Source organism: Drosophila serrata, unplaced genomic scaffold (genome assembly GCF_035046125.1).
Source record: "Drosophila serrata isolate PLE 108 unplaced genomic scaffold, ASM3504612v1 contig_123, whole genome shotgun sequence".
Lineage (NCBI taxonomy): Eukaryota > Metazoa > Arthropoda > Insecta > Diptera > Drosophilidae > Drosophila > Drosophila serrata.
The window spans coordinates 599,448-618,554 of NW_028257021.1; the positions used below are offsets into that span (position 1 = coordinate 599,448).

The 19,107-nt window shown below is 38.2% G+C and overlaps 1 protein-coding gene and 1 long non-coding RNA gene across 8 annotated transcripts in view; one reads left to right on the top strand and one right to left on the bottom strand.

The window, feature by feature from the left end:
• The window catches only part of LOC110182511 (Poly-(ADP-ribose) polymerase), a 252,219-nt gene that overhangs the window by 143,144 nt on the left and 89,968 nt on the right, over positions 1-19,107 (top strand). For all 6 annotated transcript variants that reach the window (XM_086826003.1, XM_086826005.1, XM_020950560.2 and 3 more), the window contains one exon: positions 9,660-10,229. In XM_086826003.1, coding sequence (XP_086682129.1) covers positions 9,660-10,229 — 570 coding nt within the window. The remainder of the gene's footprint in view (positions 1-9,659; positions 10,230-19,107) is intronic.
• On the bottom strand, positions 7,928-9,228 carry LOC147644665 (uncharacterized). Of its 2 annotated transcripts, XR_015270170.1 has the most exons (3): positions 8,495-9,228; positions 8,316-8,429; positions 7,928-8,253 (listed from the first exon to the last, which is right to left on the bottom strand). It is a non-coding gene; the product is annotated as an uncharacterized LOC147644665 (long non-coding RNA). The 2 variants fall into 2 exon arrangements; XR_015270169.1 differs by having other exon boundaries at positions 8,316-9,228.

The window sequence follows — 19,107 nt, forward strand, 5'->3', positions numbered from 1 at the left end:
AGATAGCCTTTCTAAATTAAAATCTTTAGTAAACATGGCACGTGCCTGGTGTCATAACGGCCACTTGAGTGTACTGACCGTAGGGCATCAACGTCGATTAATCTAATCTAAACGTAAGCCTTAAACAGATCCTTCCTCGCTTTCATTTGAAAATACTACCGACAATTGACGATCTATTTCCAAAATATTTTAATACAACTTATTCATGCTCTCTGGATATAAATCAGACTTATTCTCACATCATGCCCCAAAAGAACTAAATGTTCAGTCCTAATTTAAACGAAAGCTATCTTATTTTTGAACTTCGTCGTGTTAAGACAGTTTATTCGCCAGGTCCCGAGGGAATTTCTGGCTGTGTTCTAAGGTATTGTGCCGACGCCCTGTGCTATCCCCTTCTGAAATTGTTCACCTTATTCTTAGAAAACTCCCACTTTCCCATTATCTGGAAGGAATCCTTTATTATCTCCACAAAAAAGGAATCAAATCAGATGCCAACAATTATAGAGGAATCTCTAAGTTGTCGGCTATCCCTTAACTTTTCGAATACATAATTACACCTCACTTTCAGCACCTTTGTATATCAGTTATTTCTTCATGTCAACATGGTTTTATTAAGCCAAGATTGACAACAACAAATTTTTGGAGCTCTCTTCCTATATTATAAAGGGCTTCCATAATAATTTTCAGCCAAATGTAATCTATACTGACTTCAGTAAAGCATTTGACTCGGTTGACCATTCTCTCCTCGTAAGGAAACTCGATTTAATGGGTTTTCCAAGTGATCGTCTTAATTAGATCTCAAGTTATCTGAATGGCTGTACCCAAAAGGTCCTCTTTAAGAATAAATTATCTAATGTTCTAAGGGTTACATCTGGCGTCCCGCAAGAAAGCTATTTCGGTACTAATTCTGAAGTGTGTGAGGGGTCCACCGCTATAAGAACTTAAACCCCGCGCCAGATAGGGCGATCTAGCCGATATACTGTGATCACAGCTGTAAAAACTTCGGAGCTCAGAATCTCCGGCTTTAACCAGGTGTCTGTAAGCACAATATCCTGAGATACAAACGAAAGGCTATCAGAATACATGATAGGAAGCTTACAACGTAAGCCTCTTGCATTCTGTTAGGAAATACCTAGGAAGTAGGTTAGTTTTTTGGGTTGGAAACCGTAATCAGGCCTGGAAAGAGTTATTTCTACAGGCCTCTTTTCTTTTTATTCGCTTCGAACTCCTTAACAACAATTTTTGCTGTATGGAAATTTGTCGGATCCTTTGGAATCCTTCTATGCAATCCTCTACATGGCAACCGTCACAGTGTGTCTGTTTCATTGCGAAAAACAACAACAACAACAAATAAATACAGTAACCAAATTGCTAATTTTTTGCAGCAATATTTTTTGTATTTCGTCTGTATACATTTTTTACCGCTATCTTGGTTGCGTCAGTTGCTTGCTTGTTTGCATGCGCAGTATTGCTGCAAGCAAAGCACCATGTGGGATCGCGAAAACGCAATAAGATTAATTGAATTGTACGATGTCGGGGCTAATCGCTAATTTGGTGGAATCGCAATACGCATTACAGTGTCTTGTTTAGTTATGTAGTTTTTTACTTTTTCTAATAAAAAGTTGAAATCACTGACTGACATGCGAAAAAAATTGTGATAGTTTGTTTCTGATGCACTCATTTTTCATCTCTTTTCGAAATCCACTCTTTCACCCAACACTTTCTATTTTTTGCAGATTTAAATCTTCTCATTTTTTTACATTTAATTAAAGCTGCTAATATAGCATCAGCATCATTTCTTAATTTTTTTGCCGACATAATATTAACACGTCGTTATTCCTTGACTTTCATAAAACAACAGAACTTGCAAATGAGCGTCACTTGCAAGCACTGCAAACAAAAAATAAAAACACGTGTAGACATTAACGCAATATAGCCATGCAAAAGTTTGCGTGCAAAACAAAAATTTTTTGGAGCAAGAAATTTTTTTGCAAAATTTGCATTGGTGTAAACATTTGTGCAAACTTTTGCTGCAAATTATTTTCAACTTGCTGCAAATTGTTTGTTTCTAGCTTTACAATACAAAATGCAAAAATAATTAAAGTGTTTACATTAAAAGTAAGTACTGTAGTTGGGCAGAGAAAATCCATCCACCAACAACAATAACAACAGCAGCGTTTACGTTTAATTTTCACCACTGAATTGAAATACAAAATTAATTCAGTAAATAAATAAATCAAATTGAAAACCAAACAATAACGCCAATAGCAAAATCTCAACAAACAAAATTCAACAACAACAGAAAAAACAAGAAAGGAAGCTAACTATGGCACGCCGAAGTTTATACACCCTTGCAGATAGAACTTCGATGACTAGGAATCCATAAAAAATACGGACATGGCCAGATCGACTCGGCTGTTGATCCTGACCAAGAATTTATATTCTTTATATGGTCGGAGGTGCCTTCTTCAGTGCTTTGCAAACTTCTGACTGAAATTATAATACCCTGCAAGGGTATAAAAAAAGAAAAGTACAAAAAAAAGGAGTTAAGTTTGTGTATCCGGGGAAAACAATAAAAACGTGTGCTTGACCGGCACCGATACCACCTGAGCCCATACGCCTCGGACAGCAGCAGCAGAAAATCAACAAGTGTAGAAGGCATGGCAAATCCTTCTATAACAGCAAGGCAAACATAAAGCACGGTAGGCAAACTGCCGACTGTACCAACGCGGGAGATATATAAGTGCGGAAGGCAATCCGTCCTCTGCATAGTCTTTGGAGGTATCTGCTCCTGTTGAGCAAAGGGACGCACCAAGCCTACAAGAGGCTCTAGAGTTGTGTCCCAACGATGGACCTCACCCCCTCACAATAGCTAAGTACAGGGCACGACAGCAATCCCATCCACAAACGGAAAAGATGTGGGAAAAGGGTAAAACTCCTGCAACAAAGATGACTACTAAAGGACTACAGGAAAATTGCAACGACCTCGGAGGAGAAGGAAGTACATGAACGGAATATTAAAGAATTGGATAAAATACTTTGCAAACGAGCAAAGTAACGCAACAAGGGCTGCATTTATGCCAATGCATTGCAATGCCTAAGTTGCATTTAATTTTAAACCACTTCTAACTCAAGCCGATGCGCGAAAGCGCGGCTTGAAAAAGTCGAACCACTGATAGGCTGTATTTTAAAAACATGTAATTGGTATTGATTTATATAGAGCAAACTATTGTAAGTCAGTTACATGTAAAACAATAACAACCCTTTAACAAATTTCCTTTAATTTAAAAAGAAAAATTTTTTGCGGTTATATTATATTGTTTGGTAATGACAAACCGGTTATTACATTCAAATTTCGCGCTTCGCTTGTGAAGTCAAATATAATCGTATCTGGGAATGCTGTATATCGTTTGAAAGGTATTGGCATCACCTTTATAATGATATATAGTTTGTTTACTTGAGCTTCCACGTTAAAAAATTACAATCGATTGAAATGGAGTTCACAAAATATTGAAATTTTATTTCGCACAGGGAAAAACTGCTGCGGAATCTCCCAGACAGATTATTGCTATCTAAGGACATAACAAACTTTCGATTCAAACCGCCGAACAGTGGTTTAGGCGATTCCGAAGTGGCAATTTTGATACCGAAACACCCAAGCCTTCCGGACGACTAGTGACAGCTGATCGAAAATGGAACAATTAAACAAAAAAGCTCGATGTATGTGTTTCATCATGACAACGCCAGGCCCCAAAAATCTTTGGTGACACGTCACAAGCTACGGGAGCTTGGTTGGGAAGTGAAAATGCACCAAGCGATTACCATCTGTTTTTGGCCATGCAACATTTTTTTCATGGACAAAAATTGAGTTCAAGGGAGGATTGTGAAAATCGAATCGCCGAGATTTTTGCCAGTAGGGACAAGCACTTCTTTAGGAGAGGCATATACAAGTTACCATCAAAATGGCAGAAAATCATCGAAGACAACGGTACATATAGCAATTAAATCGGACAATTCTAACTATGTTAAAATCGTCGTCAAAAATCAATAAAAAAATCGCTAGGTCATTACCAAACAGCCTAATATTAGAAATGGAAATATATATTAAATATATAAATATTATATTATATATATAACTAGCTGTACCCTGCCACGTTTCTCTGTGGCATATTATGGTTAAGAGGGCACTTCTGAATACATCAAGGTTCTGGCATAAGGTAAAGAAGGCAGTCAGAGTTGTCGCTGGCGGATTCAGGACTCTTTCTTGCACATTTCTTTCTGTGAAATAGACACGTTGACCATTCTCCAAATGGACTGCCAAGTGAACTAAATCTGGATAGCGTTCATGAATGGGGAACGAAAAAATTCTCCATGCAGCCTCGTTGCTGCTTATGTATCTTCCAGCCTGGTATTGAGATATTTCATCGACAACTCGTACTGCATTGTTGTCACCATTTTCTGCCTGAACACCAAAAACTGCCATATCGCTGCCTTTATTCACGTACTTGCAGATATATTTAATCGATTTCACGGAATTGCAATATTCTACGTTGATGTGCGCTTTGTATGATTTTGACAATAGTGGTGAGTATGGAACCACCCAACAGACAATCAATATCACCAATTCTCATGTTTAAATTTGCCGAAGTCCCTCCATCTTCAGTTGACCGTCTCCCATACAGAGGATATCCATCGTCCCCTGTTACGGTGTTGGCTGTAAATGCTCGAGGATATCGCTTGGAACACTTCCCGTCTACCATTCATGCTGAACATGGGTTGAGGGTACCACAAGGGCCATGGATCATGTTCTTGATGACAACTTCATGTAAATCCGTATCAACCTCGGCCCGTGGAATCTCAGCGCATATAACATCGTCGATTTCATCTGGAGTAATTTTATCATACAGCCAAATCAGTATGTGCGCATGCGGCAATCCTCTCGTCTGCCATTCTACTGAATACATCCAGCACCGCACAGACCCAAAAACTCCATGTTTCCCAATGAAATCCATCAGTGACTTGAGCTTTTGTCTGAAAACACGGGCTGTGATGTCATGCCTATCCCTATACGATTGTCCAGGAAATAACAGCTGTACTATCTCGTCCCAAGCTGGATTGCATGTGAAGGTGATAAATACGTCTGGACGGCTGTGGCAACGAACATATGCCATGGCATCTTGAGCATATTCATGCATGTGGCGTGGACTACCTATGTATGAGGGTGGCAAAATCGTGAGCTTTCCAACGTTGGTTGTATTACGGTCATTCATCACAGCATCCCGCAAATGTATATATTCATCGGACCGAAGTTTCGTCTGATTCAATCGGAGGAACGTTCTGTTTCAATTTTTGCATACATATCGACAATGTACTGATGAAACAACTGACGACATTTCAATATATGATTGCAATCGGTCCTCCGAACCATTAACCTGTATGAGTAAAAGTTCATCGCGTTGCACTTTTTATTCGTTTCGACACCATTGACTGGATCTACCATCTTCACATTGAAATGGTATCCATCGGCACCATCCCAGAAGATTAGTGGATACTGCAAAGCATCGTAACAACGGTGAGTTTCTGCGACGTTTAGCAATCGATCGTTTCGTCGATGGAGAATAATATCTCGAGGTTGGAACTGATCCCCGACGATGACAATTGCCACTTCGTCTATAGTTGGAGCATTATATCTCTTGATATGTTCTCCAGCAGGCGTTTTGTCTGCATGAATGACAATTTTATGGGTATCCGAAGGCATCATATCGATTGCTGTTTTGAATAAAAGCACCAAATTGTTCCGTTCGTGAAAAAGCTTCTGTAGCTGCGAAATAATGTGCCTCTTCATTTAGGTATTGATTCCATAACGTGCATCTACTTCATTTCCATCATCACCAAGAAGAAGAAATTTGTGTTCGCTGTCTGGGAACGGAAGCAGGGAACCGGCTTTATGATAGATTTGTCCTTTGATTTTAAAAGTTGGCATGAATTGTGCAGTTATAATTTCCGCACCAAATGACGTCATTTGAAAGCAAGAGTTGTATTTCCTAATGTTCGACAGGAAATGCTTCGATTCTGCAGTAGATCCAGCGAATAGAGAGTGCAGGGGCTCTGGTGGTGCTTCAAGTTGAGGCAATTCCACTTTCCCGGAAGCGCAACACAATCCTTTTGGTTCGTTTTTGAATTTGAGAGCCTGACGGTATATGCAGACCTGATGCATTCGTCCAATAACGACATTCGATTCGAGCTGTAATCAATAGTTGGATTATATCTGAATGCAAGACGATTGTATTGCAGGTTTTGATCTTCTGCAAGCTGTAAACGCGCTTCAGCTACCCTTACCCCGTCGCGTTCATTATTTTGAGAGTGAATCAAATCGATTGCTGCAGAACGCGACTGCCTAACTCTCAATCGTTTTCTCTCAAGCCTATCTGCTCGTCTTTCTGCTGATTCCTCGTTACTTACTTACTTACTGAATCTGAACAAAAAAATAAAATTTTTTCTCCAATTCCTTATTTAAATTTTTTTTTTAATGTTTGACATTAAATGCTTTGATTCAGCTGGCTGCCTGTAGAGGGCGCAGAAGTAGGGGCACGGGGAAACGCGAAAAAAGTGATATATTCGCAAATGCAGATAAGCTATCAACATTAAAAGTAGACAATAACCGAGCTGGAACCTCAACGCATGTTGTCTAAAAATTTGGGCTTAAATGGTTCAGAACTTTTCAACTTTCTTCTTTCAATATGTTTTGAATGTTTGACAGGAAATGCTTTGATTCAGCTGGCTGCCTGTAGAGGGCGCAGCAGTAGGGGCACAGGGAAACGCTAAAAAAATTGATATATTTGCAACCGCAGATAAACTATCAACATAAAAAGTAGTCAATAACCGAGCTGGAACCTCAACGCATGTTGTGTAAAAATTTGGGCTTAAACGGTTCAGAACTTTTCAAGTCTATGAAGGATGTAGACACGAACAGAGCATTTTTATATATATAGATTATTATGTTTTTGGGTATTTGAATTATTTATGTAGGAAGTTCAGCATGACTTCTTTATAATAGTGCAAATGATGCAGGAGATAGATAATATTTGATTTGAACTTAACCACTCTACCCGGGTTTGGTTGGACCAAAGGCTATGCAATTTACAAGATGCCTCACGACCATATATTCGTTTTGCAATATGGGGCTAATTTTTTTATTCAAACGGCAATGGCGCTCTCCCTGCTCTCACAAAGTTGAGAGCATAAAGTTCTAAATACCCTGCAGTACCTGTCATCAGTAATTCATCAACGTTTCATCAACAGCGAAGGGGGTGCTGTTGATGATTCATCGATGACAGCCCATACAAACTGTTGATGAATTTAACATGGGCATGTCCTAGGCTGTCATCAATAGAAATTCATCAACAATAAATCGATGATTCATCATCAATTCATCGATGTATTGTTGATGACACATCGATGAAACATCGATGTTTCATCAACAATTCATCGATGTTTCATCATCAATTCATCGATGTTTCATCAACAATTCATCATCAATTCATCGATGTATTGTTGATGACACATCGATGAAACATTGATGATACATCGATGAAACATCGATGAAACATCGACGATACATCGATGAAACATCGACGATACATCGATGAAACATCGATGATACATCGATGAAACATCGATGATACATCGATGAAACATCGATGATACATCGATGAAACATCGATGAAACATCGATGATACATCGATGAAACATCGATGATACATCGATGAAACATCGATGATACATCGATGAAACATCGATGATACATCGATGAAACATCGATGAAACATCGATGATACATCGATGAAACATCGATGTTTCATCAACAATTCATCGATGTGTCATCAATAATAAATTAATTAAAAAACATAAATAAGGGATTTCATATTTCAATTCATTCACTTTTATTATATCCTCTTAAAAACTAACATAATAAAATTAAAATTATACATAAAATAATACAAATAATCAAATTAAAAATATTTCTTATAATACAAAATAAATTAAAAAAAATAATAATACAATAATAATAATTATAATAATTAACATTAAAAATTAAATATTAATGTATTGAAAAACGCTCGGACCACATTCTAACACGTCTTCATCCCTTTTCCTTTTTTTATGTTGCGCCTCCAAATTTTTTGCGCAAGGAAGGCTTTTAGTTAAACGGTTGGCAAGCGGCTCCGTTGCATCAACTTGACTTATTGCATCTGAAAAGGAAAATTTGGAAAATAAATTGATATCAAAATCTAAAAAAAAAATACATAATTACCTAAGAGTGCAGAGTAGAACTTCTTATGGTCTCGAAGCCTTTTCTTACACTTCGCACCATCGATGTATCACAATAGCTGCATGCAGACACGAAGTGGGAGGACGGGAAGATGTACTCAAAATAGAAGACAGAATTGATACGAAAGTAAACTTTTTTTAAATCTTTACATAAAAACTCACCTGATATATAATTTCAATTATTGAAAACTAAACAGAATATTTATATATGTATGTAAAATTTTTTTTTTAATTTGGCCTGCGCAGTGCGCACACTTCTCACTTAGTTCACTGTTTAACTGCAAGTGAAAACACGAATAAGCAATAGAAAAAAAGGACTGTGCCTCCAACAACAAAACGAACCACGATTCGGAAAAACGGATCCTCAAGTCCGTTTTTTTTCTCTTATTGTTCGTTTCGTTTCACAAAGTCCCGTTTGGCTATCTTGTGTCCGAGTGTTTTGCTTCCTTGTAAACAGGGTATAAAGGATATATCCGACGAGGCAACAAGTTACTTAAAATGTTATTGCAGCTCAAACAATTTTGTTCGATATGCAATTATTTTTTCATTCGCGTTTTATATTTAAAGAATATTTATTCCTAATACCATCATTATAATTGTTAATGATAATATATTATACACATAAAAATGCTAAAGTTCTAGGGTGCGAAACAGTTGGTTCGATTTTAATTGTTAACTTATTTGCTTTTGGCTCATCTCACTCGTTTGAAGAGTGAGTGAGGCAGTGAGATAGGCAATCACCATGGCAGCATTAGAGCGTAGGCTCCGTACAAGTCGCAGTCGGCAGAGCGTCGACTTTATAGAAGTCGCAGCCGGCAGAGCGTCGACTCTATAGAAGTCGCAGTCGGCGCGTTGATGACGGGTTGATGACAGTGGCTATTGATGACACGCGGTACTGCAGGGCATATACACACAGTTCACACAGTTCAGTTTTTGGAGTTGTCTTCTTATTTTCAATGGGGGGCTGATGGCAAGTGGTGCTAACCGGTTGTCGCCTAGTTTGGGAGGCCCTGGGGCCATATTAGAGCTTCAAGATTTTTGATTCTTATTTTATGTAAGTAGTAGTTTGGAAAAATTAACGCGAAAAAGGTATGATGATGAACACTTGATTGTTTAATAGATGAGTGGAATGAATAAAGGCAAAAGTTCGTTGGTTTTTATATAAATATTCATTATTAATGTTGTATTATTTATTAATTATCGAATTGCAACCTACAATGGTATATAATCTTTGGCGAATGAAGTCAAAGGTTGTTAAAGCTTTATAAATGTTGTACTTGTATGTTATTCTTTCCTATTAAGCTTATTTATTTCTATTTCATTCCAGACCAAAAATTATTCGTAAAACGCCTCCATTGTATAATTTAAAGTTTTCCCTTATCGGTATGAAAAATATGGAGAATGAATTAAAAAGAAGAATAGAAAAGTTAGGCGGCCAATGTGAAAAAAAAATATCGAATACAACCATTGCAATATTATCCACTGAATCAGAAGTAGAAAAAAAATCTGCCCGTATGGAGTCTGCGAAAAAACTGGGAATACATATTGTTCCCTTAGAATATTTGGATTTTGTAGAAAGTGACCCTGACGGAGCTATTAATTATATAAATAGTATGAGCTTGTGTAATTGGGGTACTGATCCCCTTCTAAAAAAATCTCTGGATGATCCAAAGAGCTCGAAGTACAAAAGTATATATACAAAATCTGTGCCCACATCAAAAACGTTAAAAGTTAAGGATGGGATAGCTGTGGATCCTGATAGTGGCCTTGAGGATATCGCTCATGTATACGTTTGCGGAAAAGATAAATACAATGTAGTACTCGGCTTGACTGATATTCAGCGAAATAAAAATTCTTATTACAAATTACAGCTTTTGGAAGCTGATAAAATGCCAAAGTAAGTAAAACGATCATAACATTTAATTGATATTTTTTTATTGACTGCTAGTTGTGTGTAACGGCTATTAAAAGCAATTTACACAAAATGTGAAACTTGTGGCTTTAAAAATAAAAAGGTCAATGTTCAATGAAGACTCTATTTATTTAACGCCTCTAACATTTGTTCTTTAGTAGTGTTATGCATAAATAATACAACGAACATGTTGTTGCACTTAAGGAGGCAGACCACCCTGAACGCATGAAAATTGGAGGGTTTTTCAAAAATTAATTTTGACGAAGTTGTTAAGAATATAACTTTGTATTTATTAGTATATCCATGTACATATGTTAAACTAAAAAATACTTACTGAAAGAAAAAAAATATTTACGAACGGCGGAGATATAGCCAGTCAAAACACGATTTTTTTTTAGGGAGTGGTCGGATGGTGTACATGCTGCACACCACATTTGTTATCCGAAATTCAAAAACAAAATTTTTTTTTATAAACTGTAAAGGTATGGCTATAGCATGACGTACCCGTTTTTAGAAAAAAAAATTTTGAGCAAATGGGAGCACTTTGAAAAAAATATTTATTTTTACGAAATTTTTGTTTTAAAAATGTTTAACTTTAAAAAAAAACGATATCGAAATCGATACGTCATGCCATAGAGCTCTAGCGGTTTTTGAGAAATCATGTACACCGTTTTAAAAAACGTAGTTTTGAGAAAAACACAAAAGAAGATAAAGAAAGTACTCTAAGGTATACCGGCAGCGCTCACTTCTAATGGCTGTAGAATCCAGAAGTTATGAGATATTTTTAAGCCCGATGTCTTAAAATGGCTGGCCGCCAAAGCTGCTGGCCAGCGCGTCGCCGAATCCGCCAAAACTGCTGGTCACGGCGTCGCTGAATCCGCCGCGGCCAAAACGACCACCGGCCAGAGCTGCCGCAACCCAGGACCGCAGGCCAGAGTGACCGGCGCAGTCAAGTCCGCCGGCCCACGCAAACGTCGGAGCCGTCGCCGCCGCCGCGGCCAGAACAACCACCGGCCAGAGCTGTCGCAACCAAAGTCCACCGGCCAGAGCTGCCGCAACCCAAGTCCACCGGCCAGAGCAAACGTCGGAGCCGTCGCCGCCGCCGCAGCCGAAAGACGATCCGCCGAGCCGCCGCCGCAGCACAGGACCGCCACCCAGAGCAACCGGCCGAGCTACTGCAGGAGCTGCTTCCCTTCTGCTGCTACCATCCGGTGAGTCCGTTCCGGATGGGACGATATAAGGGGCGGATTGCCTATTAGTTTCTGGCCAGGCAGCTGCCGCCGACCTGCCGGTAGCCCTTACTACCCGGCACCAAACCAGAGCGAGCTGGAATAAAAAAATTAATTTAGTTTGTTATTGTTAGGTGTAAGGTATTAGTGTGTTTGTCTCGCCCTCCGGATTGATCGTATCCTGGGTCCGGGATTGATGCAACCCATGCGCTGCAACCAATAGGGGAACGGTGAAGAAGCCATTAGAAAGCTCTCTTTTTTTTTTTTGAACCCCGACCCTAGTCTATTTGTCTTGGAGCTCCAGCAGGGATACTAGGTGAAAGTGAGGGAAAATTTCTTGTTAGCCAATCGTGGCCAATTTGGCCGAAAAGCTTCTCCTCCGCAAACGTTGTCGGTCCCCGATAAAAGGCAGCCTTGGCGCAAGCGCATCCCTGGCTGAGGCCACGTTCTCGCCGTGGACGAGTTGCCGCCTTATAACTATATTTATTGCTTTGTTAAATTTAAGATGCAAAAAAAAAAAAAAATAATCAATAGTCATTAAAGCTTGAAATGAAAATGGAGTAAGTTTTTACCTGAGGGAGATGGGCCGGTCGCCAGACCGCCTGGAGTAAGCTCCGGCCCGCCGGAGATGGGTGATGCCCCGAAATGTGGAGGAGGCATCACTGGATGGGTGGGAGCGCCGTGGCGGAACCAACCAAGCCACAAATTCGACCCAGCAGCGTATTTTTGTTGTTTTTTACCTTTTGTGATGTTTAGTGATGACACTTGTATTTAAGTCCGAGACGTCCGATTAAGTCGTTATTTTTAATTGTGCGAACTGCGGGCATTGTGTCGGACCCAGCCCTGGGCCTACTGAGCTAGCCTGGCGTTGCCCATGGAAAGGCAGTTCCGTTACAACATGGAAACAGAATATAAAAATTCAATAATTAACGACTTGTGCAAATACTTGAAAATGAACAATATAACATCTACAGCACACTACCAGCAGACAGTTGGAACAATTGAGACATAGAACCTTCAATGAATATACATATCGGTTGACAAAACTGATTGGGACGTGTGGCTCCAACACTTTGTATACTGTTTCAACACAACCCTTCTATGGCACATAATTGTTGGCCATATGAGTTAGTATTTGGACGGACTAGTAATTTACCACAGTAATTTAATAGCATAAAAAATATAGAACCTATATATAATATAGATGATTACGCTAGAGAAGGCAAGTATAGATTATAAGTAGCATACAAAAGAGCAAGAACTGTGCTCGATTACATATACATAAAAATAAAGAGTTACTAGCTGTACCCTGCCACGTTTCTCTGTGGCATATTATGGTTAAGAGGGCACTTCTGAATACATCAAGGTTCTGGCAAAATCATATTCCTAGCATAAGGTGAAGAAGGCAGTCAGAGTTGTCGCTGGCCGATTCAGGACTCTTTCTTGCACATTTTTTTCTGTGAAATAGACACGTTGACCGTTGGACTGCCACGTTTCTCTGTGGCATATTGTGGTTGAACGCATAAGAAATAAGTCAAACAAAAAATAATCATTTTCAAATTAATTTAATTCTGTAATACTTGTTGGTATACAATATTCTTTGTTTCTCCATTCTCCGCGTAAATATAAAGACTTTTTGGTTTTCCGACTCGTGAACACGCAACATATAATTGTCCGTGTGAAAAACAATCTTCATCCAAATCCAGACCACACAACTCCAGAGATTGACCTTGAGCTTTATTTATGGTCATTGCAAACGCCAAACGAATGGGAAACTGCAATCTCTTGAACTGCAACGGTGTATCTGTCGGGATCATAGGAATCCTAGGAATGAGGACATCTTCACCTTTGAAAGGACCAGTTATGATCGTTGCTTCTACTATGTTGTTCATCAATTTCTTGACTGCGAGTCGCGTACCGTTGCAGAGTTTCGGCTGATTTATATTCCGGAGCATGATAATCGGCACACCTATTTTTAATTTCAATATGTGTGGTGGCATTCCAGGCAGATCAAGTGAGTTTAGAAATTCGGTAGGGTAATTAACTGCTTCCTCTGCCTCCACAACGGTATCTATCGACTTATATGTAATTTCGTCAGTTTCTATGCTTTTTTGGATTACATGACATCTTTGTTCTTGGCAGCGAGAATCGCTCGTCCACTGAGCCAATCGTGATTCCTATAATTTATTCGGATATCGGGGAACACTTTTTGGATAAGTTCTTCCTTCCGATGTAACTAAATTACAGGTTTTGATCTGCTGCAAGCTGTAAACGCGCTTCAGCTACCCTTGCCCTGTCGCGTTCATTATTTTGAGAGTGAATCAAATCGACTGCTGCAGAACGCGACTGCCTAACTCTCAATCGTTTTCTCTCAAGCCTATCTGCTCGTCTTTCTGCTGATTCCTCTATGTGCATTTGCATTGCTCTCTGCCGCTCAGTCTCTCGGAAGGAGGCCCGTTCTTCGTCAGTCATATTCGTAATCTTACGTCTTTTTGCTTCTGTATTGCGAATACAACGACCCAATCTCGACTTTTTTGGTGGCATGACTTCGTTTCTTACTGAACCTGAACAAAAAATAAAATTTTTATCTCCAATTTCTTCTTTCAATATGTTTTTAATGTTTGACAGGAAATGCTTTGATTTGCCTGTAGAGGGCGCAGTAGTAGGGGCACGGGAAAACGCAAAAAAATAGATATATGTGGACTACCCCTAACATTTAGGGGGATGAAAAATAGATGTTGGCCGATTCTCATAGATACCGGATAAGCACAAAAAATTTCATCAAAGTCGGTCAAGCCGTTTCGGAGGAGTATGGGAACGAAAACTGTGACACGAGAATTTTATATATTAGAAGATATGACTTAAAAGATAAAGACAATTTTAACTATAAGAAATATTGGGAGTACACTGTACTAAGAAGTTGGCATAAACATACCAGCAATACTTTGTCGCTGAACATATGCAAACCCAAGTCAAGTGAGCGTGAAATATGACCACCCACTTATAAACAATGATAAGTCAGCGTTCCCACGCTTATAGCTCATGCACATATACAAATTATTAATTAGATGTAGTCCCTCGCCGCTGTCGGAGACGTCACGGTTGGGCCGCGGTAACTACCAAGGCTAGTAGCTACTGAGGAGTCGGGTGGTCGCTTCGATTTTCTTCCTTCTTACGAAGTTTATGATAGAAAATACTATCTCGGTTGCTATGGCACAATAACCAATTTATCAAATAATAAGTATAACGGCAGAGCCGGAGTTTGTTTAAGTGATCTTCGCTTTATTCAATATATATCGAAACTGCAGCTTAAGAATTAACAAAAGCTCATGAATGACCGGATGCCCGTGGCAGACCGCTGACCATGTACAATTTTCAGGAGTCGTACGATCGCTGTCCACCAATGAGACAAAGCCGCGGCCCAGAATGGCACAATATGCTGGCTCAGCTTTCGGGCCCATAAGGGTGGAAAAATATTAAGGTGGACCATACAAGAGTGGTATAGAAAGTTAATAATAATTAATAATAAAAATGATTAATATAAATAAAGGCAATATGAATTGAGCTGGTCAGCCTACATATAGAGTACAGCCGCTCCGTTGTTGGCGTAACCGGCAGCGCAGCTAAGCGGCCTTAGCAAATAAGATTATGTTAAGGCTAAGAACCAAAACTAAATCTTTCAATAAAACATTATTAAACCGATACTCAAAAAGCTCAGAAAAACCAGTGCATATTACTTGATAGTGAAATCCTTTGTTGGTAAACCCCATTAATTTAAATGGTTTACTAGATGCCGACGGTAACTTAAATCCTTATAAATAACAAATTATCAAATTTCTTAAAAACTAATATACAAAAATAATATAAAAAATGAAACTGAAAAAGTTATAATTTTTTTTTTGTAAAAATTTTCCGATCATTCCTTTGTCTGCTTTATGATATAGTCGTCCAATCCGACCCGTTCCGACATATATACGAGTAAGAGTATATAGAAGACCAACTACAAAGTTTCATTCAGATGTAGTTTGCGTAGAAACCAACAGACGGACATGGCTAGATCGACTTGGAGGTGCCTCCTTCAGTGCGTTGCAAACTTCTGACTGAAATTATAATACCCTGCAAGGGTATAAAAAAACCTGTACGATGACCAGCACCGGCACGCCTGAGCTCACAGGCCCCGGACAACACCAGCAGATAAATAGTTCGAGGGCAAGGCGAGCAAATCAAGAAGAAACCATAAACCAATAGGAGCTGGAAAAAGTAAAACTACTTAAGCAGGAATTAGGAAAAAAAATCCGGAAAGAAGGAGAAGTACCTGAAGAACTAGTGGAACTTAAAAAACAACTCCGCAATGGTGCGAAGTAACGCAGCATTGCAACGCCTGAACTGCCTCTAATTTTAATAAAATCATAAATAAACAAGCATATATGAAAGCGCTCGCATCAACTTAAACTTAATCAAGCAGCAACGCGAAAGCGCATACAAAAATTTACTAGCCAAAACTAGAAAATTGTAAGCCAGTCATATGAACTTTAATATCCTTCCACGTCTCTGGTACTGAATATAAGGGCCAGTTGCAAACAACATTAAAAAAAATATATAATATAAAAATGTAAACCTTGCGATACTTGAGTAAAGAATTTTGGAATGAAAAATATTAAATTATAAAAGAAATTTGTAAAATAATATGTATACATGTGATGCAATGGAGCCTCCTATGAGTGCTTACCACATGTTTTTGTGAAAAGGATATCAGGCAGCGGAAATTTCCAACTTGTATCTGCGTAGGTATATTTAGAAATAAGTCTACTTAGCTAGGACTTTCCGAAAATAAAATCTGTTTGAAATTAGAACTGAGAACTTCCATTTTAGTCCTTCGGCCACTCTTTTCCCCCTGTGGTAAGAAGTTCAAATTTAAGACCAGCACCTTGAAATACTAAGGCTGCGAAAATAAATATCTATTGTTTCCCCCCACCCGTGGTAAGGAACAGAGAAAATAACTATAAAGCAAAAAGATATACAAGAGTCATTTATGTTTTTAAATACACACTAATAGCTAAATACCTAAAGGTTTCTGTGCTACCATTGAAATATATGGTAAGGCATACTGAGGCCAAATTAATATCAGTAGTGATTGTGCTTAAAAAATATAAATATAAATAATAGGGCATAAAATCAATTTTTAATTTATATGAAAACGAAATCGAAAAGTAAATGATTGCGCAGCGAACAGACATCGGCCGCTATAATTTACTGCATGTTACAAAACCTACTGCAAGCTACAGCAGTAAAAAGGCGGCAGCAAATAACGACGACACAACATCGGCAGAAATACGGCGGCAGCAACGACAGCCGTAGATACAACATCAACAGCGATGACACAGGCGGCACGACAACATCATCCCACATCCCTACAACAGCGGTAGTGGCGACTACAACAGCGGCAGCGGCGACTACAACTGCAACAGCGGTGACAGCAGCGGATAAGTCCCACCATATAAAATATATCTTTGTTATATTTAAATTTGTACATATTTTATATGATATATATTTTTCATACAAGCAAGATATAAGTGCATATAAAATTTAACAAAATTAAGAAATTAAGAAAAGGAAAAATCGCAATCTTGTCCGCTAAAAAATATATTACCAAATGATGTCCGCACAATTTTTAAGCCTTAGTAAAAGCAGGCTGAATTAAACAAGGCATGTGGAGAAATATCCAGAAGCCATAAAAACAGGAGAATGTCAAACGAAGATGTACAATTGTTAAATGACTTAGATGAGTTTTTAACAAACCGAAATATGTTGGCAAACACAATGAAATTTCACAAAGAAAAAGATTCCTTATCGGAGGCCAAATATTTCCCACGTCACTGGCGGATAATTAACCCGTCAGGGTTGAAAATGCAAAGGCGGGGGCATCGTGGTAGATTCAGCGTCAGATTTTATTCTTAACTTATTTTATTATTAACTTAGAACAGAGCTCCCGGTCGCTTTGCTTCGTTAAAGCGAGAGCGGGAGATCGGCAATCGGATCGGATCGGTGCGAGAGCAAGCCGGGGACAGATAGCTCGCTCCTGAGCAGATGCGGCACAGGGGCCCCCTCACGTAAACAAAGATTATGTTATAGTCAAATAACCCTAACAGGATGAACAAAATTTCCTTATTTTAATGGATTGATTTTATGAATTTAACCAGATTTTCTTATACAAGTCCTAAGCGTACTCAGGGATTTCGTGTTAGTGTACAAGCTGAACAAATTATTTGTAAACATATGACGTCAATTAGCCCACTTATTCGTTTCAGTACCGTAGAAAAAGAAAAAAGAGTAAATTCAGTTGTTGAGGAGCATTCCATATTAGAGAATTCTGAAGTATATTTGGTACGTATTTATCGTTAGTGACGAATTAAAAAAAAACTGTATGCGTAGTAATTCTATAAGTAAAATCTCATATGAAACTGATTTTATAGGAAAATATTTAGAGAAAGCTAATGTAACCATGACTTTAGTTGACACAAAGACAGTGCATTCAACTGCAAGTGTAATTAACAAAGTAGAAGTAGAGAGCACAGGGATGATTACGACTCTTTAATTAGTCATTGTGATGATCATGTGTGCAAATTTGTTTTTCATGATATATAAAGTGCCTTAAGAAAAAATATATCAGCAGGGGTAACGACCTTGACAAATTATAAAAAAAAAAACAAGAAAGGAAGCTAACTTCGGCACGCCGAAGTTTATATACCCTTGCAGATAGAACTTCTATGAATAGGAATCCTTACAATATAAATTATATATATTTGTGTTAAAAAACAATGAAGAAATACCTGCTTTCATTTCATTCACCTATACATATTATATTTGCAGTTTTACATTCACAGATTTGCATTTTTCTCCTACATCAAACGATCTTTTGTATGGCACCTATATGATATAGTCGTCCGATTTCCATGAAATTTGACACAAAATTTGAGACTAATATAAAATGGCTATACCTCAAATTTGATGAAAATCAGCTGAAAACTGAAAAAGTTATAAATTTAATTGTATTAATTTCTCGATCGTTCCTATGGGAGCTATATGATATAGTAGTCCGATTTTCATAAAATTTTACACACAATTGTGGAGTATAAAAAATGGCTATATCTTAAATTTGATCAAATTCTGTTGAAAACTGAAATAGTTATAATTTTTTTTGTAAAAATTTTCCGATCATTCCTATGGCAGCTATATGGTATAGTCGTCCGATCCGGCCCGTTCCGACATATATACGAGTGAGAGTATATAGAAGGCCAACTACAAAGTTTCATTCAGATAACTTCAAAACTGAGAGACTAGTTTTCGTAGAAACCAACAGACGGACAGACGGACATGGCTAGATCGACTCGGTTGTTGATCCTGATCAAGAATATATATACTTTATATGGTCAGAGGTACCTCCTTCAGTGCGTTGCAAACTTCTGACTGAAATTATAATACTATGCATGGGTATAATGAAGGAAATATATAAAAAATTACATGACGTATCTCAAGTGTCATGGAATGGCTAGAATAACTGAAAGTATCCAAGATATAAAAAACAGATTTAACAAACAGAAATGTCTCAAAACAGAGATACACATAGAGATACT